Below are 22,054 nucleotides of genomic sequence, written 5' to 3'. Positions count from 1 at the left end.
GAATGACGGTGGTGGTGATAATTTTTTCTAGACAATTCTAGACGGCGGACAAGATGCGTTCGCGTGTTGTGAGCACTGTCAACACATCCAAAAAAACGGCCGGACGCCGCCCCATTGCACTACCAAAGTTGGAGTCGGCCTAACCAGCCTCTAGCCTCATGCTGTCCTACTCGCGCTCTACAGAACCAAAGAAATAGTACGAGCTACAGTAGTACTCCACCCTGGCCCGTGAGCTAGACGCCTCGACCTCTGTCTTCGCCCTCCATTTTACGGTACTCGATACAACCTGGCCCTTGCACAGGTGTAGTAGTAACTCTCTGCAGTCTGCACCACGCGTTGCTTCTGCCGGTAGCCAAACCGTAGGTAGGCAGGCAGCGGAAGCCAGTACGGCAGGTAGAAAAGAAAAGAAAAGAGTGGGCTATGGCTTTGCAGCGGGTCTCGTTTTGCTCGGCGCCCCTGCTGCGTGCGCGCCGATCGGCCTCCGCCTACCCATTCGAGCCCCAACTCTGTCTCCTCGCCATGTCTTGTTCATCCTGCTACGGATATCTCTAGCAGAGCCGAGTTATGCATATGCATGCATGCATGCTACGTGCGCTTTGTCCTCCTGCGCGAGCGTGTTGCATGCATGACCTTCAGCTTCAGGGGGCATTTAGTAAAAAAGAGACCTGCGCGAGCTTGTTGCGACCATCGACGAGCAAGCATACAGACAGAGGTGCACTCCATCAAGGGAGTATCTCACAGCGCGCGCGCACACAGACACACTGCTATACTGGGCAATGCTACAGTACATATATGTGACCTATGCATGGAGTAGAAAGTAGTTTGTTTCCTTTGTTAGTTCGATATAATCCTGGCCGGTTGATAGCTTTGTTAATTCAAAGCCGGGCTCTTCTTGAGTCTTCGTTCTAAAAAAAAAGAAAGTAAACTAGCACGTAGTATCTCTGTTGGCATTCGATTCAAATGCCAAGCAGCGTGCAGATCTTTCTAGGAGCTTGTAGAAAGGCCAACGCTAGGCGCCGGTCGACCGGCCCAATTTCAGCCGTCGCCACGCGTACGTTGGATTAAACGGCTTTGCATCGTCAGATTTTCTTCGCGTGTTTCCTCCGCATCTATTTGGTATGAACCTTCGATCTAAACGCACGCATATAAAGGATACTCCGCGCAGCTCGCCGGCACTGGCCCGCCACCGGCGTCCGTCCAGAACCACCCAAGCCACCCATGTAGCATGCGCACGCGCATGCGCCTATGTGCAAAGCTAACTTGCTAGCAGGCAAGCAGCTTAATTGATCTAGAGTAGTTAACTTGCAAGCAAGCAGAAAAGCATCTTAATTGATTTACAACCATACGTACGTGCACACGCTGAACTTGATGACCTGAGCTAGCTTAAACTTAGTCGACCTCGACAGAAATTCCCATAGAGTTGCCGTCGGCGAGCTATGGTAAACAGGCCTGGACTAGCTGCATCAAAATCACCAATTCCAGCAAATCGATTCTCTGGTTAAAAATTTTCTTCTCACCGGTTCCAGCAAAAAAAGCAAATATGCAGCTTCTTCATCTGGGCCACGCCCTGGTCGACGGTCGCAAGCTTTTTCTGTCGCCGGCCGGTTGCTGGTTGAAGCTTTTTCCATATAAGTTTGAAGCTTTCTCTGTCAATAGTTGCAACCTTTCTCTGGTTGTGGTTGCACAGTGTCTGGTTGAAGCTTTCTCTCTCGTTGGTTGAAGCTTTCTCTGTCAACAGTTGTAACCTTTCTCTGGTTGTGGTTGCACAGTGTCTGGTTAGAGCTTTCTCTCTCGTTGGTTGAAGCTTTTTCTATCTACAGTCGAAGCTTTTTAATAAACAGTTGCAACTTTTTTCATTTGAGCAGCACTGGTTAAAGCTTTCTCTATCGTCTTGTTGAAGCTTTATTCATCTAAGGTTGGAGCATTTTCTGTCAACGGTTGTAACTTTTGGCAGTGCCGGTTGAAGCTTTCTCAAAAGTCAGTTGAAGCTTTTCCATCTAGGGTTGAAGCTATTTTTTACAGTAGTTGCAACACTGGGGTATGCAGTGGTTCCAGCCTTGCCTCTGTCTAGCCGCACACCAATGCTCGCGCCATCTATATTTGCCGCTTCCTCCTCGGAGGTTGCAGCATCGTCGTCTGGTCGCGCCCTTCAACTCCGGCCGTCGCCGATTGCCGTATCCATCATCTTCCAGTTCCAGCTCCCGGTGCGGATGGTTCAAGCAAGCCGTGGTGCTGGTCGTAGCACGCAACACCGACGGGTTGCATCATTTGGCCTTCGAGCTCCGACTAAATATGCCGCCGGTGGCCGCCCTAGCCTGTTGCATCTCGTTGTGCCAGTTGTAGCAGTACTGCTTATACTGGTTCCAACAAAAAAAACTCGCCACAGCGAAATCGCAGCACCACCGTGCCACTGCCATAGCACGTCCATCACAGCACCACTATGCCACCGGCCGCATCTCTCAGTGTCACCACACACCCGTTGAAGCTCTTTTCGCATCAGTTGAAGCTTTTTCCCATGCTGGTCGAAACTTTTTTCCATCGTTGACGCTCGCTGCACAGGGTTGCATGATCGAGGGCCACCAGCAATCACCATTAAAATGGATGTATCAAAAAAACTCGTTGGTTGTAGCAAAAGACAATGGCGGTTGCAGCAAAAACAATCGTCGCCGTTGTCCCGGGTTGCATCACTGCCATGAATTTTATGTAGCAAATTTTCTCGTCGGTTGTAGCAAAATCCAACAACAGTTGCAACAAAAATCGTTGTCCTCGCTGTAGCGTTGTAGCTCCACTTTGAGTCGATGCAGCAAAAATTGTCACTGGTTCCAGCACGCCGCGACGTTGGTTGCAGCACACAATCGCCGTGGCCGCAACATGCAGCACCCCCGCCGACCCTCGAGCTCACAGCGCCGTGATGGTGTGGGCATGGTCATGGTCGGCACGATCACAACATAGCCGACAAACGGATGTGGCTTCATCGGCTGCGGTTGCAGCTCGTTCCCCAACCCGCCTCTGAGCTTCAGCAAGCAGTTGGTGAAGGTAAAGCTTTGAAGACAACCTGGGTGCGCTCCTCGTGTGAAGAAGAAGATAAAAGGAAGGCCGCTAAAAAAAAGAGATAAGAGCAAGGCTGAACGAGCGGCCGTGGTGGGCCAAGAGCACGTGATGGGCCAAGTAACGGAAAACCAACGATGCAAACGTGGATTGCTTTTTTTTTTTTTTTTTGAGAATCAAACGTGGATTGCTGAGGGGTGGAATCAAGCGAAATCAAGGCCGGTCCGTCGGTACGCAACGTTTCCCTTGTAGAAATGTAGCGTCCACATTTGTACAAGAGAAAACAAGCCTGTCACTCTGCAGCCCAATAATAAAGGAGGAGCTGTCACCCGCGTGTAAAGACCGTGGAGCAAACCGAAGACACTGCTGTTTATTCTGCCGAGGTAGGATTCGCGATCAGCGTATCCGCAGAGAACTAAAGTTTGCAGTAAATGGGGATGATACAACATACTCCAATTCGCAGAGAACTAAAGGTATGCATGGAGTACAAGCACACGGCAAGAGTTTGGACTTTGGCCTTTATGTGTCTTTTAGTTAACGATGAACTTTGGGCTTTGTTTAGAAAAAAAGAGCAGAACCAATTCGATGATAGTCTTCTTCTCTTTAATTACTGCAAAAATGTTGATCAGGCCGAACGGGTTGGACAAGTGCTATAAGTAGATGATTTCCAACTCAAAGGTTCTTTTGTTGGCCAAAAAAAGCCTCAAAATACGAACATTTCGAACCCGCTGCATGGAAACGGATGGAACCGCAAAGTGCTGTCGATCAGCGCGCATGTCATCATGACTTGATCTGCACGAGACGACGACGGACAACGCGTCTCCATGCATGCATGCACACACGTACGCACGCAGCGGCATATACTCCGACTTGCACTACGTACTACTCCACGCAATGATGTCGAATCCACACAGCACAGGCGCGCCGCGCCGTCCACGGACAAGACGTGCAGTGCGTTTCTTGTCCCCGCTAGCTTTCGACATCATCGGCGGCTACTCCTCCGCCCGAGCCTACCAGATTCTGTTTCTGCTACTTGATCGCATGCGCTGCTCGGCATCGATCTCCCTACTCTACTTCGCAATGCGCGCGGTAGGCCAATAGCTCTGCTCCCCTGGCCGTAGTCACGCGGCGCGCGCCCTGCGATATATAACACGAGCCGGCAAGGGCAAGCCAGCCACAGCCAACACCCCACAGGCCACAGCAACTTCACCCAGGATTCGAGCGAGCAAGAGATGGCGAGGAAGGAGGCATGGAGGAGGAGCGGCTTGGTGAGGCAATACACCAGGTCCAGCGTGCCGAGGATGAGGTGGACGGCCGAGCTCGAGAGCAGCTTCATGGGAGCCGTCGAGCGCCTCGGCGGCCGAGACAGCGCCAGTACGTTCTCGGCTCCCCTTCGACTCCCTTCCCTCCCCTCTCTATCGCTTTTGCCCCCTGCCTTTCGTGATCTTGGTGTGATGCCAAACTGCAGAGGTGACTCCGAAGCGCATTCTTGAGCTGATGGATGTCCCAGGGCTCACCATATCCCACGTCAAGAGCCACCTTCAGGTCAGTTTCAGTTTTCCTCCTTCCTAGTACTAGCTTCGATGCTTCTGGGTTCTCTTGCTTGATGCTTCAGTTCACACCGTAGCAAGCTAGCTGGTCGATCTCTGGGATAATCATGGCTTGATTGCCTCTGTCGTATGTTCTCTTCAAACTAATCAAGAAAGTGCCGAGTATGTATGCAATGTAACTCTTTTTTGTTGTTGTTGTTGTTTACACAGATGTACAGATGCACACCGCATGGCAATGGAAAGAAAGGTGACGGAGGTGCCAAAAATCCCTCTGCCTTTCTTCCTGGTATGTACAGTTTCTTAGTGAAATCTTCTTGTAATCCTTCAGTTTCTTAGTTGGTAGTAGTACTTTCTTTCTTGGGAACTAGTAGTGAGTACTATAATAAGACTGAAATTTGTTGATGATGATTGACTGTAATGTAAGACAGCCCTGCCTTGTGGTTTTGGGTTAGCTCGCTTTGCGGCCGCGGGGGGTTCTGATTCTGCCTGCACATGCACGTACACATGATGCTAAAGCAAAGCCAAACCGCTTTCTCCTTTCCTCCTTTTGCATGTTCCCGCCAGAGACGCAGCCACAACTTGGCCTCGAGAATCATCCGTTTGCCACCGACGAGCGAGGCTCCGAAGGACTCACATTCCTACCCATGAAAAGGTTTTTTACTCCAACTTTCCTACGCCCAAAACTACTCGACTTTCATGTAAAAAACAGACACTGATAACACATTTTTCACGTCCATTTTTCTCCCTCTCTTTTCTTGGGTTCTCGGGTGAACAGGGCCAAGGCAGGGACAGAGGTTGCAGCCTCATGCAAGAGCATGCAAGGGAACAGTGGTATGAGGATGGTGATGATTCCTGGCAACCGGTGCTGCATTGATGATTACGTGCAACTGCAAGCAAGGTCGTTCATGGACAGGATGAGGACCGTAAACGAGGGCCTCCGACGGCACAGCGCTGCTGCTGCAAGCCTCCAGGAATTACGACCTTGGGTGGAAGGCCCAGAGGCCTCTAAGTCTAAGGTACGCCATGTAAAAGAAACGCTTAAAAAAACGTCGTGCAAAAGCTTATGAAAAGAAGATATATCCCTCTTGTCTTAACTGCTTTCCCGCCACTGGATCCTTCCTTTCACATGCCTCTCTAGTCTTGTAGGAGTAGTATAGTTAGTTACTACTCCCTCCGTTCCTAAATATTTGTCTTTTTAGATATTTCAAATGGACTATCACATACGGATGTATGTAGACATATTTTAGAGTGTAGATTCACTCATTTTGCTCCGTTGTAATCACTTGTTAAAATGTCTAGAAAGACAAATATTTAGGAACGGAGGGAGTACTATCAAGACTAGCTTACACTCCTGCTGGCCCTGGCATGCATATGGTTGAGGTAACATTGATTGAACCCACATCGTTTCTGATGATGTTCTTGGTAATAGAATTCTACTACTAGCATACTACTGTCCACTATACTCCAGATGTGCTCCCACCATCGTATCTTTCGGTAATTGTCTTTGGCTCCTAGGTGCATATGCACTCATTGTCGAAATACACATTTCAAAAAGTTGAAAAATTCGGAACAAAAATTCCGCGTGTATATCCGGACATTTTATGTGCGTGCACAAGGTTTCAGTGAAAAACGACGCTTTTTGTGGCTTGTGTAAAAAAGACAATTTCTGATGCTTCATTCTAACTATTCACGAGGCATTTCTTTATTTTTTTACACAAGCTACAAAAAACATCGTTTTTCACCGAAACCTCGTGAACGCACATAAAATATCCGCATATACACGTGGGATTTTTGTTTCAAATTTTTCAACTTTTCAAAATGTGTATTTAGACAATGGGTGCATATGCACCTAGGAGCCAAAATGCCGCTCTCCGTGTCTTTGACCTATGTTTCTCAGTTTGCGCCATGCCATGAATCAGCATGGGGGAACCTCTAGTGATCTGACTGGCAGGGTCTGATACTGGCTTTAAATGGGCATGCAAGTCCCAGCTAGCTATCAATGGCTGTCGTATTTCAAAACAACAATGTGGCGTGGTGTGGTGTATGTAGACTGGTAATGGTACGTACTACTACTAGACTAGACTGGTAGTAGTGCTGCACGCTAGTATAAGACGCTGCCAGAAATGGCTCTCGAAAACCCTCCCTATCCTATACGGTGTAGCTTTGCCCCAGGCAGGCACATGCCTCAGCTCGTCGACAATGATGTGCCAAAAGGAGCGGCTTTTGCAGCGCTCGCTCGGCTTCAACCCTCGCCGCAGTCGAAGCAGCAGTTTTCATCATGGCCATGGGATCCATCGAATTCGAAACTAAGGCCAACTCCAGCGCACGACCCCAAACGGACGTCCGTTTGTGTCCATTGAACGTCCCCGCTTGGGATGTGATTTGGCGGATGTCTGAGGGACGGACAGGCGCCTGGAGCAACCGCGCCCAACGCGCACGAGCTGTCCCAACCCTAAACAGACGCACGCCGCCCCGATCTCCTCCGTCACGTTCGGGAGGCAGTCTCATTGATTCATGGGCCAGCGGGTGGACGCAGCGGACGATGAGACCGTCCGCCTGTGTCTGCCGAGACTCATTTGTTGCGCAAAGTTGGGCCAGGTTTGGGGTTGAGCCGGATTTAAGACGGACATGTGCGGACGATTTTGTCTGTTTGCGGGTTAGCGTTGGACCAAGTTTTATCCCAAACGGACGTCTCCGGACGATTTGGGGTCCCGCGGTGGAGTTGGCCTAAGAACACCTCTCATGCTGTGGCTATGCTAGCTCCGGTTGCACACAAAAGTTGACCAGCAGTAGTATCTAGCTCTATGTGATCTTTTTTCTTCGGATGCACGTCAATACTGTACCTTCCTATCCTGCCATAACACCGGCTAGGACCAAGCTGATAGTACATGCAGTTCATCTCCTCACGTAGTAGTATCACATCTCACCCGATTCTCTATCTTGCCACGCATAAGGTAGAAAGCTACAGTACCCTGCCTTTGCCCCACAGCCGTTGGATCAGGGGGACGGTTCAGATCGGATGAAACGGTGTAGCACGCTACTGTAGCACATGTATTGTTCCATCAAATCTGGTCGGTCCATTCGCAATCCAACGAACGAAAGAGGGGAAAGGCATGGTTACTGTAGCTCTCTACCTTGCCCCATGGCAAGGTAGAGATTCTGCAGCCCTCACCCACACGAGCTAGCTGCGTCCCAAAGAAAATTAATCAGGCACTAACGGCAGGAGAATCAATACTACTCCCTCCATTCACAAATATATGTTTTGATTATTTCAATATGGACTATACTGAAATGAGTGAATAATAAACACACTAAAACATGTCTGTACATGCGAACCAACCTGTGGTTGAGATGGTTAGGTAGACAGTGGTATCCCAACCTACCAGGGTTCAAATCCTGGTGCTCGCATTATTCCTGGATTTATTTCAGGATTTTCGGCGATGCGCTTTCAGTGGGAGGAGACGTTCCCGTCGACGTGCCTACGGTTGCTTTGTAAATCTCAAGATGATATGCCGGGGTAGGGTGTGCGTGTGTGCCTTCATAAGGATGAGTGTATGCGCGTGTATATGAGCGCTTGTGTTTGTACTGATGCTTGAAAAAAAAAACATGTCTATACATATCCGATTTTAGAAAAAAAAAATCAGAACATCCTATATTTGTGAACGGTGAAAGTACCTTTTTGCTATGCTTTTTTCAGTTAATAAATTGGAATTTCTTCAGCAAGTTGATAAATTCGCTATAGAAGTTTGATCTTTCTGTTTTTTTTTATAAATAAAGTTCTAACGTCTCCTGCATATATTGGTTTCACAGGAAAGCAAGCCGGAAGCAGTCCGTCGTCTGAACCATACGGCGAGGCAGTTATCTTCCATCGAGAGCTATGAGCGTGGGTGCTTCCTATTCGGCAGTGCAACGAGCGGAGAATATGAGCCGGCGGCTTACTTGGGGGCCAGCGGATGCTCGCCGTCGCCATGGTTCGCCGGGGAGCAGAGAGCCGTGAAAGATGTCTCTTCCTGGCCCAGCCAGAGCAGCTGTGCGCTCTCGCCGTCTTCGAGGAGCTTCAGCGACTGCTCGGGGCCTCCGGGCTGCAGCTTTTCTGGGCAGGGGATTAACCTGGAACTTTCCCTGTCGATACCTGGATTGTAGTTTAGAAGTTACGCATGCTAGCTGTTTTTGTAGACCGGTTTCAGCGTTGGGTTCTCATGTTTGTTTCAGCTGATCATGTTGTTTTTGTTGGTGTGGTTCTCCAAGAATGCCGCAAATGGGTAGTGATTAGGCGCTTTTTCGATTTTCCGAAAAGGAGGGAAGACCCCTGGACTCTGCTAGTTTTTTCGAAACGGAGGCAAAATATTTGCCTCACCGATTAATTAAAAAGAAAAAGATTGTGCAGTTAATTTAAAAAAAAACGGGGGAAAACCGTCTGGACTCTGCTAGTGAGTAGTCGCTTTAAGAGACACCTTGAATATAAGGCAGTATGACAAGGGATGTAATTATTTGAGTATTAACAGTCTTGGTAAACTATGAAGGGTCTTAGGACTGTTAATTTCCCTTTTGTCTGTGGCAAGGCTATCAGTAATATTAGGATCACAAATTGACATAAAACCTACATAACTGGATCAGTATCAGGTATTCGGAAGTACTTTTACCATTGTGATTATGGTTTATAACTATTGAGAAAATATCGTAAACTAAATCTATATATTTTTTCCGAAACGGAGGCAAAAGATTTGCCTCATCAATTAATTAAGAAGAAGAGAGTTGCCCAGTTAATTAATGGAAAACCGGCAAAAACCAATACAAACAAATCACATGCGGACTACTCCCAAAGTCTAAAACCCCAAGATCGCACTGTCGACCCTACAGACATTTCCAGCAAGCAACAGACCCAAGCCCACACGCATCTACATCGCAAAGGAATCCCCAAAAAGAACACATCGGATGTAGACAAATGACCCCCCAAAAAGTCAGTCTGGCTAGACCCCTAGCAAGCCCATCTCCTTCGGAATCGCCACCGAAAGAGGTGGAGTGGACTCCTCACATAGCACTGTCAACTCAGGCATAATCTGTAGAATTGGAGCCACAACCTCAACAATCACTTCACCCCCAACGTCAGTCGACACCATAGAGCAGGGCCTAGCACGAGGAGAGAACCCTCCATAGAGGTCGACTTCCTCTCCATCTGCAGAACCAACCTGAAGCTCGGGAAGTAGAGACCCAATCGGCACAACCTGAAGTTTACCAAGAGCAACCTCCGCCCTTGCCAAGACACTCTCATCACGCACAAGACATTCGCGAAGCTCAACGCAAAGTAGCTCAGCCTGCTGCTCAAGGACTGGTTGTAATGGCACATCAGCTTGAATGACGGATGCAGGCGGTGGAGCAACACATGGTTGCGGCATAGCCTCGTCGACGGGTTGCTTCGCACGACAAAAGCGAGCAATGTGGCCGAAACGGAGGCAATTCCTGCAACGGATTGGATCCCTGCAAGAGTGTGCTCGATGACCCCGACACAAACACTGGAAACATCTATCTCTCAGCCATGTCGGAGGAGACAGCCGTGCATTGAAGGTAGGGCGATGAAAAGCCGGAGGAGGCGCCGAACGACGCCCCTTCGAGACGAGCTGCCAGCCCCCCAGCTCATCCCCGCGCGGAGCGGCCGCACAACACCCAACGGTAGGTGCGTCATCCCGACGAAAGCATCCACGCCAATCCCCCCAACCAGGGCGCACAGGCGGGATGAATCGGTCGCCTCCAGCAATGATCTGCGACGCAGGAGCAGTGGGCGCAGCGTCCGAGGATGTCGTTGCCTTCCGCCCCCCAATGGTCGGGTCTGACCTGCGGGAAGCAAGGGCAGTCGCAGCCAGCACAGCAGCGATGGGTGGCAGTGCCGAAGAATCCGCAGTCGCAAGCTCGGGGGAGAGCGAGTGTGGCGGCGACGGACGCGGGATTTGTGGCGCAGATTGTTGGAGAAGGGCCGGTGCCATCGCCGGGACGACGTTGCCAACGGCAGTCGCGTGGACACACGGAAGAGACTCTGACGTGGACTCCAGTTCCAGAATGGATGCTTCACTTGATGGAATGCTGCTGGAGAAGCCGAACGGGGTCGAACCTCGGGGGACGACGGCGGGCGGCGGCCGCAGCTTCACCATGAGCTTGGAGGTGGCTGGAGGGGCGGTGTCCGACGGGGCCGCAGGGGCTGTTGCCGGCGCGGGGGACCGCCTGGTCGCGGGCATCGGCTTGGCCAAGGAAGCATCCTCTGCCCATTGGTATCCGCGCCCAGCGCGGCCGGAGCAGCAGCCGGTGCCGGTGACGACGGGGGTGCCGAGCATGGTGGAGCGCAGGAGGCCGGGAGGGAGGCGGATGGGGCTGGGGAGGCCGCGGCTGCCGCCGCCGACGGTGGCGCAGAAGCCGGCTTCGGGCGTGGAGGAGGAGCCATAGCGGAGGGAGCCACCGCGGGAGAAGAGCAGCCGCCAAGAGAGGACGTAGAGGGGATCCCGGATCTGGTCGCAGCTGCTGAAGGGGAGGTCGGAGAAGGGAGATCGGGGCAGCGCCGCCGCGCGCTCGCCCGTCTTCCGCGAGGTCGCCCGCCATTCACCTGGGTGGAATCGAGATATGACTAAAGGTAAACTAAATATATGGTCATAGATAAACTTGGACAATCAAAATCCATCTTACATATCAGAACGGTGAAGTACTTACAAAGAAAAGTAGCATATTTTTCACAAGTGCCCTTTGCATTTAATTCATTTTGCTCTGGTTTCATTGTGTTAGCGTCAAAGGAAATGTACTATCCGCTAGAGATGTATTTCATCAATAGCAGCTTTGATACCCCAGTCGCTAGAAGAAAAGGTTGCTCTCCTCCTTCTTTTACGATCGGATTCCCTCACCTCCGCTCTGGTGGCCTATGTGGCGCCGGGAGGTGGATAAATCTGGATCTCTTGCTAGCCTAGGCCTCTTTTCTAAAGAAAGCCTCGGGACACTCAGAGACTTTTGAAGATGAACAAAGCACGTGTTTTCAAGTATGCTCGGCTCAACTGATTGCATGCACTAGAGATGCAAGAACTGTCCTACAACATGGCATAGACAGTACGAAGGACGTAAGAAGGCCACCATCATTTTTGAAGTTGTGACCGATTAGGAGACATAAATTTGGCATGCCTAGATCTTGCAATGATATCAATGTGCTCCAGCGAACACCACCCTTTTCACGGTTAGCCAATGAGGAATCACCATCGGTGCAGTTTCAAGCAAATTCAAAACAGACTGCCAACTGCCGATAGACTCCGCGACTGGGGCAGCCAGCATGATGACAAATGCTCCCTCCGTGATCAGATTATAGAATCCGCGGCTCACCTCTTCTGTCAATGCCGTTTCGCTGCTGAAGTGTGGTACAACCTTGGTACTTCGATTCCTGCTACCCGCCATGTAACCATCAACTCCTTCCACTCCATTGACAAATGGTGGCAACACCTCGCCGACGGGCCAAAGCAGACGGCTGTTATGGGAGCATACTTCGCGTGGCACATTTTGAATGAGAGGAACAGGCGAATCACTAATACGGCATCTTGCCCAGCCTCTGTTGTAGGTGGCTTGATCAATGACCTGCAGCTGATTAGACTGAATGCAGGAGAACCTTAGTTGATCAAGCATGTATATGCAGCGCCTAGGGTGACTGCACCTTGTTTTTCGTTTGACCCTTCCTCATGTTCTCTCTCCAACTTGTTTCTCCTTGTACAACCCTAATCTATAATGCAAAGTCAGAGCACCTGCATTTTACCCTAAAAGCAAAATGGGCTACTACCTGGCAGATGGGATATATCTGAAGTGGACTACTTTTGTGAAACCAATTTAAAGCCCCCAAAGTAAGAAAGAACTTTAATTCCATAATGCTCAAGCAACTGCTAGGAAAGATGTGATGAGGGCATTTGAGATTTTATATAAGGCCGTTTTGCTACTGTGCAGGATCAGCTAGGTTTTAGGATCATGACAACCGCCGTGACCATGCACAACATGATCATGGAGTATGAACGTGGGCAAGATTTGGGTTACTCCTATGAATTGATGAGAAAGCCGGTGGAGTCGCGTAGAAGAGAAGGCCGCATCCGAAACTTTCTTGAGCTTTACCATGACTTCTGATATTCAGATACTCACGAAGATCTTCAAAGAGACCTCATCGAGGAGTGGTGGACATGGAATGGGTGAAGACCGCTAGTTTTATCTCTATGTTTCATTTCATGTGTGATGCACCATGTGTTATGTCTGATGAACAAATTGTCTTGAATTTGATGTTGTCAATTGATGAACTATGTAATAAGTACTACTCCCTCCATTCGCTTTTGTAAGTCATTTCAGACAACTTAATATAGGTTGTTTTGCACATCATCTGAAATGTCTTCGAGGTCTTATAAAAGTGAATAGAGGGAGTATTTCCGTTCCATTTGTTTTGATATTATCTCTCTCTCTCTCTCCCTCTCCCTCCCTCCCCCTCTCTCTCTCCCTCTCTCCCTCCCTCCCTCCCTCCCTCCTATTTTAGGGCATCAACTTCTTACACCGTTTGTTGGACATGCTCTAAGGCCAACTCCACCGCATGACCCATTTCGACCCCAAACGGACGTCCTCTTCTGTCCGTTTTGGGTGTGATTTGGCGGACGTCCGAGGGCGGACAGACGGACGAAAGTCTCTGTGCCCAACGCGCAGGATGCATCCTGACCCCAAACGGGCATGCCCCGCCCGCGCCGAGCTCCTCCACCTTGCCGTCGCGCCCTGCCTCGCCGGAGCACGCCCGCCCCGAGCTCCTGGGCTACCCCACGCTTGGCGGAGCGCGCCCGCCGTGCAGCCCCACCCCGAGCTCCCGGGCCGCCCCGTGCTCGCCGAAGCGCGCCAGCCCCGCCCCGAGCTCCCCACCCGCCGCAACGCCGCCAGAGCGCGCCGCCCCGAGCTCCCCAGCACGTGCGCCTGCCCTTTCCTCTGCCGTCGCCGCCGCGGCCCAGGGAGCACGCGCCGCCCTGTGCGGCGGGGGCGCGTCGGCGCAGTGCGCGCGCGGGCGGGCTCGCGTGGCGGGCAGGCGGCCGGCACGTGGCGGGCGGCGGAGCGCGCGTGCTGAGCAGCGGCAGGGGCGCGGACGGGGAGGGGGGGCAGGCGGCGGGCGGGCGGGCGACGGGCGGGGGCGCGACAGGCGGCGGACGGCGGAGCGTGCGCGCGGAGCAGCGGCGGGGCTGGCGAGCAGCGGGGCGGCGGCGGGGCCCGTCCAGCTTCTCGGTCTCACTGATTTGTGGGCTAGAGGTAAGACACAGGCGGACAGGAGCGGACGAGAGGGACGAGAAGAGTGTCCATTTTCTGTCCGTTCGGGGGCATTCTTGGACCAAGTTTGCTCCAGGTTTGGGGTTGGGCCGGACAAAAAAGGCGTCCATAGAACAACTCTGTCCGTTTGGGTATTACCGCTGGGTCATGTTTTACCCCAAACGGTACGCGCGGTGGAGTTGGCCTAACACCAAAGAAAAAGAGGTATCTGATCCCATCATGTTAACTCACATGGTGCACAGTACATGTGCAGGCGTCGGCCTCAGCATGCAGCAGGTCAAACAGTAGAGATGCTGCTTAAATTCAGGTCGGTATTCACCAAGCCATGGTGTTACTCTCTCTCCCTCCCTCTCTCTCCAAGAACAGAAACAGAATGATGAAAACATCAGTCACCTCGTGTTCGTGTGCGTGCGCGTGTTGTCTGTTTCGAGCTAGCGGTTGGTCACACAAAAAACGCACGAGAGCCTTCACTTCACACCTGTCACGCTGATTTTTGCTGGCTAAAAGATTGACAGATCAAATCCCTCGCTTCCCCAGAGCCAGAGGCCCGAAGAAAAACGGTCTAAAAAGCTGGTTAGAATATACTCCTAGTCGTCAGTTTCTGTGTTTGCCTTTGACGCTGCCGATGGCATCATCTTTTGTCAAAATCAGAGCGTATGATACCCCACACACATCACACATCTCATCCAAGAGGGCCTCGTCAAGATACACCGGCATTATTGTCATCACTTCTCCCCAATAGGCAAGTATACATTGTTAGTTTACTGAATTGCCCATAATAATAATACTACATAAAGTCTAGAGAAACAGTACAATACAATCATATCCAGCAAGTTGGTTAAGCTTTGACGCTGTAGCACGCTAGAAAAACGATAAGATGCTAACCTCAAAGAACGGGACGAGCACTGCAGCTTACAAATTGACATACTCAGAGCCAGGCAAGACAGCTGCGATGCCGTTTCTTTGTTTGTGGAATGCTCAAGCTGCGGCATGGCTGACATGAGCATGCCCAACAAGATCGTTTCCTCCATATATTGCCGTTACAGGTGCTCTGACTGGTTGCAGCCGAATTGGCGCATCACTTGTTCTTTGTTTTTGTATCAGACACCAAAGCCTTGACACAAAGACGGGGTTTAGCCGAGACGAGTTCAGCTGGGAGAACAGACACCCCGGCGACTGAAGATCCAACAGGCACCCCAGAAATGGGGAGCACCTCCACTAGTACTGCCACCTGGACATTAGAAATACAGTCCTACTGTAAGCAGTGAGCAAGATTAATGAAGGACGTCGTTACAAACAAACTTTCAACTTGGCATACTCTGCAGATTACCTTAAATATAATATAGTGTTCTACTTGACATATCGCGATAAATTATCGTAAAGTCTAATTGTCCTCCATATATGTAAGATGTTTGATAACAATATTAGTTCGCTATAGTCAAAAGGAAGTGAAACATGGTGAAATTAAACGTGCTCAAACTACTGTGTCAGGTAAGGTACCAATACCTGACCAGACCTATATCAATTGTCATCATGATGGAATGGAAGACAAGGCCTTACTTCCACTAGTCAACATTCAACGCAGCTGTTCTAAAATTTTCAGTCCTTGGATTATGCTGCTTTGAGTTTCTACTTTAGATAGCTGACCAGTAAATTCGCTAAACTATAACAAATTACTGAAGGATTTGTTCAAAGATACCTCAGGAGACTTGAGATCCACAATTGCGTCCTTAGCAACTGACTTGACAGCAGCAGCAACAACCTTGAAACATTGTTGCCTATCCATTAAACCTTGTTGAATTGAGCTGTTATTGTCATTCTTCTGCGTCTTATTCACCGTTTCATCAATGCCTCTCCTACTGTACCCAACTGCGAACTTTATCATAGGTTAAATGTATACTCAACTCAATAAGAACAATGAAATACGGATAATCTTGTGGTCAATATATTTCCATGAGATATTATTGCTGGTAATGAAGTAACTTCATTCTTCAAAATAAATGCAAGATTTAGTCAGCCCCTATGTTATGTGGGTTACTTGTAACAGCGCCATCCACAACATGGCCAGATGCCAGATGGCGAAGTCCTCAAGAAGTAGCAGAAGAAGTCTAGCAATGCCTTAGCTCACTACGTATCTTAGTTAGCAGCAGATTGGTATCTAATCCAGTACATACCCTAGTTAGCAGAAGATTTCCATCTAATCTAATACATGTCCTAGTTCCAAGAGGTCAATAGAAGTCCGGCATGTTTGGACTGGTTGATGATGACTCCTATATACAACAGGAATGGCAAGTTACTGAGTAACCTATCAACCCAGAAGATAGTCTTCCCTAACATCCTCTCTTCGCCGCCGATAACCGCTTATGAGGCTGAGAGCTCCCACGCCACGGCTTAGCCCTAAGATCACAGAGCTCTACCATGGTACCACCCAAGGATGTAATTATTTTTTATGGCTAATAACTAAGGATGACGGGCATGGGGAACAGAACAATTGTAAATTGCACACACCATCATACCATAAAACTAAATAAAATGCAGGGATCAATTTTAATCAGCATATCCAATCAGTATACAAGACCAGCAATACTAAATATATTTTAAAAAGGGCTAGATAAAATACTGGAACAAACTATTCGATGAATTTAACTGAAGTTGCAATTTAATCTCACAGTACAACTGGTATGAACCTCTCTATATAAGGAGAGGAGATGTATCAATCTAATCAAGCAAGAAGCAATAATATTTGCTCGGCTTCCTTAGGGAGCCGGGAGACCTAACCCTAGACGCCGCCCTGCTCTCTCTCTCTCTCGCGCGCGCAAGCAACGACGGCGCCACAGCGCCGGCGACCATGCCTTCCTCCACGCCATCCCTCCTTCTCCTTATATAGAGAGGTTTACTTGACTCCCAAGCAAGCGACCCTTATCTCTAATTAACCCTAAGACTAACGGGCTATACCGCCAGCCCAGGCCCATTAGGCCATTACGTACTCTAACACTACACCCCACCTGGACATGCAGCTTGTCCCCAAGTCGGAAGCGGTGACGGCGACGGCGGGAACTTGATCTGCTGGATGGGGACGCCCTAGGACGGCGGCGGCGCTGATGGGAACGAGGTCGTCGCAGTCCCGTCGTAGGGCATCCCATACTGGTACGAGATGACCGGCACCGTGGTCGCCGCCGAGGGCGGCGGCGGCAGGGGGTAGCCGTTGTTGGTGTGGCGGTGGAGGAGGTGGCTGCTGGGGATGCGGCTGGGGCGCATAGGGCCCGACGAGGAAGGCCCTGATGCCCGCCACCGCCTGTCGTAATTCCAAGATTGCGGCTGTCATCTGCTCCAGGGTGAGGACGAGGGCGGACGGCGCCGGGGCAGAGGGTGCAATCGCCCTTGAGGACGCCAGCACACCCACTGCCGGCGCGCCTGCTGTGTGGGGCAGCAGCGCTGACAAAGACGCTGGTGGCGGCGGGTAGGTGTGCGGCAGCGGCGGGTGGGAAGAACTCGATGGAGGGCTGGACATGATCGAACCCGGGAAAGCTGATACCAAATTGTTATGAACCGGATCCCTACCAGGGCGTTGTCTCAGGCTGTAGAGGTGACGTGGAGGAAGGTGTGGTCGGCGGCGCCATCGGAGAGAGAGAGAGAGAGAGAGAGAGAGAGAGAGAGAGAGAGAGAGAGAGGGAGGGAGGGAGGGAGGGAGGGAGGGAGGGAGGGAGGGAGGGAGAGAGAGAGAGAGAGAGAGAGAGAGCCCTAAGACTAACGGGCTATACCGCCAGCCCAGGCCCATTAGGCCATTACGTACTCCAACAACAACAGTATAAGTAGTGCAATTTTATCCACCTTGATAGGCTCATCTTGATCTTTCTTATTGCTGAAGAAGTCCAGGAACAACTTTGACACAGTGGCATGTAGTTCGGTTTCTGACAGAACACAAGTTTCCTGAATAGGGAATATGCGATGACACCACCTGTCCATTCAGAGTAATGATTTAGAAAAAGGTGCAACCTTAGATTTTCAGGACAAGATTACTGGGAGATATTACATCAGTTAAAGAAAATAGTACTGCAAGTCTGCAACTAGAGCTTAACTATATGAAACGACCTAGGAACATTAGCTTCACTGTATGACATACTCACTACTACCTCCATTTCTTGAATAAAATAGTGGCAGAAAGGTTGTATTTATATAAAATATAATCTACGATTACATCTAGCAAAGAGGAGATGGTGCATTATGCCTTTCTAATGCTCTGGCCCACACTACAGATATGTTTATGTATGAAAGTACAAGCCAGCTCCCAGTTATAGAATAACATCCCAACTCTCTCACTAGTTTATCTTTCAAATTAGGAAGGTATCTTTCAGCTTCGGCTTTAAGACAATTAGAAATAAGATCTGTGATTGTTACCAGGATTGGATAGGTAGGCCTCTATATAAAGAGGGCCCCTTTTGAGGAATCAAGCAAGAATTACTTGCCTTCAGGGGCAAGAGCCTCTCCCTGACCCTAGTACGCAATGTATTATACAGCATATATACAGAAGAGGCAAGCAAACAGGGATATGATACACAGCCACTACACAGGATTGAGATTAAAAAAATGATGAGGTATAAGACTGAATCAAGGTTGTCAATACTGTCAAGAAAATAGTATAGAAGAATTGTCATAAGCATTTTTCCATCATACTCTGGTCCACAGTGCATATCATTCAGCATATAGCCGGAAGAGGCAGGGGATGAGGGTATAGTACTCATAATAACAAAATAGGAATGAAATCAATAATATTTCAGTATAAAACTGAATAAGGCTGTCAATACTGTAGAAGAAGTATCATAAGCTAGCATTTCTTCAGTTCATCAGTGAACAAAATGCAAAGCTTTCACATTTGCCAAGAAAAAACATTTCTTTGGTTCAAGGGAATCTAAAAAAAGATGAGTAGGTGGAATCATTGATCCACTAGCTAAAATGACGTCTTCGTTCTAGCAGTATGACTAAATAGATGAGTTCATTCAATGAAGTTGAAAACTTACTGTGGAGATTTAAGCTTCCCAGATTTCAGTGAACGAAAAACTTCGGTAAGCATCTGAACAACATGAACGCCTCCAGTAGGGAAAGAGAAGAAAAGCAAACCACTCATTGATAGCTTAATCAATGAGAGATTTGAAGTCCTGTCAGGATTTCCACTTGTATCGGAGTGAAGTGAATTTGTTTCTACCTCAATGCTGCCTATTATGATGCAAGAAATGCACAAAATCAGAAAAATACAGTTAAGTGAACCACCCACAATGATAATTGACATTGACACCTCTAGATCTAGCATGGCCAAAAAGTTATCAAGCAGAATTTATACTAACCAGTGGGTTCTGGCGCATCACCCTTCCCATTTGTTACTGCATCTTCTGAATGTTCAATTTTGGATGCCTCGGAGAATATTTTTCTTTTCTTTGATGCCACTTCCATAACACATGATTCCAAGTTTTCAGAACTATGGCTGCTTGCATCGCTAATATACTGTAAAAAATGCTTTTATGTCAACATATTTCCATATAAGTTGCAGAAATGTAGAGTATGTCCTAGTACACTGTAAGTTCACAGCATGAGAGAGGTGCACCACATGGTGAATACAAATCCAAGTGCAGCATCATGAAGATAACCAAATTCAAAGTAGCCGTACATTGCAGGCCTAGAATTATCAACTGCAGAAGAAAACTGTATAAGTAGCAAGATTAACCTCTCCAAGAATTGAAATGGCTTCCTTGGTTGCACTTTTCTCTCGTTCTGTAAAATGACAATCGCATCAAAAGAATTGCAACAGTGGATAGAAACTAAGTGTACAAGTAAAACTTTGCCACAACTAAGATGCATTTAAAATATGTTCTTGGTAATAATAAGTTTCTAAATGGTACTGCAAGTCACATACAGTGAATCATATCATACATCCTTGTCTTTTATTTTTTGTCTTCTAATCTACCTTGAACTATATTAAGTCCTCTTATCATACAACAGCTGCAGCTCATCCACCTACTAAATATTACTTTGCTAACATTTGAAATCCTGATTCATTTGACAGTAGCTTATGTAATAGTATACCCATTGCTGAAATCATGGAAAATACTAATTGTTCAATGTATGTCCAGTAGTGTCACGCTTTGTGTACTTCGCGATTTGGGTAGAAGATGGCAGTGCAAAATATATAATTTTCCATTTAGTTCCACGACATAACACTCATAACACTAGCTAGAAAATGGAACCACAACTAAACGGTACTGGTACTTAGTGTGTCGTGATAAAAGAACTCGTATAAATCTAGGAACAGATAGTCAGATATATCGCACTGATGAAGTTTCTAGTCCCCCTGCCCTAGGTATCTTTCAAATTGACCAGGCGCGGGGGAATAACGCAAGAGAATATATCATGAAGGAGGGCACGCACTGATGGGGCAGGTGATGAGGAAGCCGGAGTGCGAGCGGAGGAGGAGGGAACCCGAAGCGCGGTAGTCGTAGCGCGGGAGATTGATCACCGCAGCGTGCTGCTCCCATGGCTGCAGCTCCCGGCCGGCGGCGGCTTCGGCTACTGGCTCCGGCGGCTGCTCGCCGGAGGGTGCTGGGGTTTCTGTCTCGTGCTTGGGCTCTGGCGCCGCCATGGGGGTTGATCTGTTGAGTCCAAGCCTCGAAGGGCAGTGGGAATTTGGGGGCGCCGGAGCTCCCGGTCGACTGGTCGCGTTTTGGATGCCCTACCAACGAATGCACGTAAACCGACTTCGAAGGCGTATCACCACTTTTTCCGTAAACAAAGTGTAGAGGCGCCCCATTGTTGGATGCTTAAGTAAGGCGCTTAGAGCATCTCCAACAGCCGCGGTAAGCGCCGCGGGCAAAAATCCTGTTTGCCGCGCGCGCTTCGGCTGGTTTAGCGCGGCCGTCAGCGCTGGCTCCAGCAACCGCGTTATAATGCAGCACGCGCACGCCGCTCCAGCAGAACGCAAAAATACAGCGCGCGCGCGCCGCACAAACCACATATGCATTTCAAAGAAGAAGAGCAAAAATGATCAAACAAACAAAATAAATCAACAATAAATAGCTCAATTTTGTTATCATTACAACTCAAACAAATAGTTTATCGTTCAGTACAACAAATAATGCAATAAACACAACAAATAATGCAGAAATCATGATGCTCTTTGTCGTCCATACCATGTCCACCACTCTTCAATCAGATCATTCTGAAGTTCATTGTGCGTTGCGGGACGCCGAATGGCATGATAGGAGGCAATAAAACGGGCTACCCTTTCAGCCCTCCATCGCACTCGCACGGGATGTCCCAAGAGTTCATACTGTGAGTAGTCTAAATTTTGACCACGCTCATCCTCGATGATCATGTTGTGCATGATCACACAAGCGTGCATGATGTACCAAAGCATTTGTTGATCCCAAAATTTAGCCGGTCCTCTCACAATAGCAAATTGTGCTTGCAAAATCCCAAATGCTCTCTCCACATCTTTTCTAGCCGCCGTCTGAGCATTGTGGAAATCAAGATATTTCTTACCTTCCTGCTTTTTCAACGGCTTCACGAAGGTTTGCCACTTTGGATAGATGCCATCTGCTAGATAATAGCCATAATTGTACGTACGGCCATTTGCTACAAACTGCACAGGTGGCAACTCACCGTTTGCAATCTTATTCGTCAGTGGTGACCGGTTGACAACATTTATGTCATTCAAAGATCCAGGCATTCCAAAGAATGCATGCCAAATCCAAGTCTCCTGATCGGCCACCGCTTCAAGGATTATAGTGGAACCCTTTTTTTAGCCATGGAATTGCCCATGCCATGCCTTTGGACAATTCTTCCAACTTCAATGCATACAATCTATTGAGCCAAGCATGCCAGGAAAGCCGCGCGCTTTGTTCATCGCCAATAGCCTTGCGGCGTCTTCAGCAGTGGGAGATCTCAAATACTCCTCGCCAAACACTTGCACAATTCCTACTGCAAAGCGCTTGACACATATGATGGCTTGGCTCTCACCCATAGCTAAGTGATCATCAACTAGATCAGCCGGGATACCGTATGCCAACATACGCAAAGCGGCTGTCACCTTCAGAAAGGTGCTATGCCCGAGCTCTCCGGCGGCATTCCTCCTTTGCTGGAAAAACCGGTCATGGCTCGCTAGTTTCTCT

General features: G+C 49.0%; 2 protein-coding genes across 2 annotated transcripts; one reads left to right on the top strand and one right to left on the bottom strand.

Moving 5' to 3' along the window:
• The first annotated feature begins 4,146 nt into the window (after window positions 1-4,146).
• LOC123134293 (myb family transcription factor MOF1-like) lies at window positions 4,147-8,809 on the top strand. The gene is made up of 6 exons (XM_044553564.1): window positions 4,147-4,422; window positions 4,517-4,593; window positions 4,809-4,884; window positions 5,163-5,250; window positions 5,374-5,614; window positions 8,409-8,809. Exons 1-6 carry the CDS (start codon window positions 4,281-4,283, stop codon window positions 8,739-8,741), a joined length of 957 nt encoding a protein of 318 aa, XP_044409499.1. The 5' UTR covers window positions 4,147-4,280; the 3' UTR covers window positions 8,742-8,809.
• Window positions 8,810-14,595: 5,786 nt separating this feature from the next.
• LOC123137654 (uncharacterized) lies at window positions 14,596-20,632 on the bottom strand. The gene is made up of 7 exons (XM_044557478.1): window positions 20,316-20,632; window positions 19,615-19,661; window positions 19,238-19,394; window positions 18,914-19,109; window positions 17,727-17,853; window positions 15,595-15,771; window positions 14,596-15,126 (listed from the first exon to the last, which is right to left on the bottom strand). The coding sequence occupies exons 1-7, from the start codon at window positions 20,524-20,526 to the stop codon at window positions 14,974-14,976; spliced, it is 1,068 nt and encodes a 355-aa protein (XP_044413413.1). The 5' UTR covers window positions 20,527-20,632; the 3' UTR covers window positions 14,596-14,973.
• Between the last annotated feature and the right edge of the window lie 1,422 nt (window positions 20,633-22,054).

This window comes from Triticum aestivum, chromosome 6B, assembly GCF_018294505.1.
Source record: "Triticum aestivum cultivar Chinese Spring chromosome 6B, IWGSC CS RefSeq v2.1, whole genome shotgun sequence".
In the NCBI taxonomy this organism is placed as follows: Eukaryota; Viridiplantae; Streptophyta; class Magnoliopsida; order Poales; family Poaceae; genus Triticum; species Triticum aestivum.
Note: the sequence above shows the minus strand (reverse complement) of the source record. Positions and strands in the feature narration are given on the sequence as shown.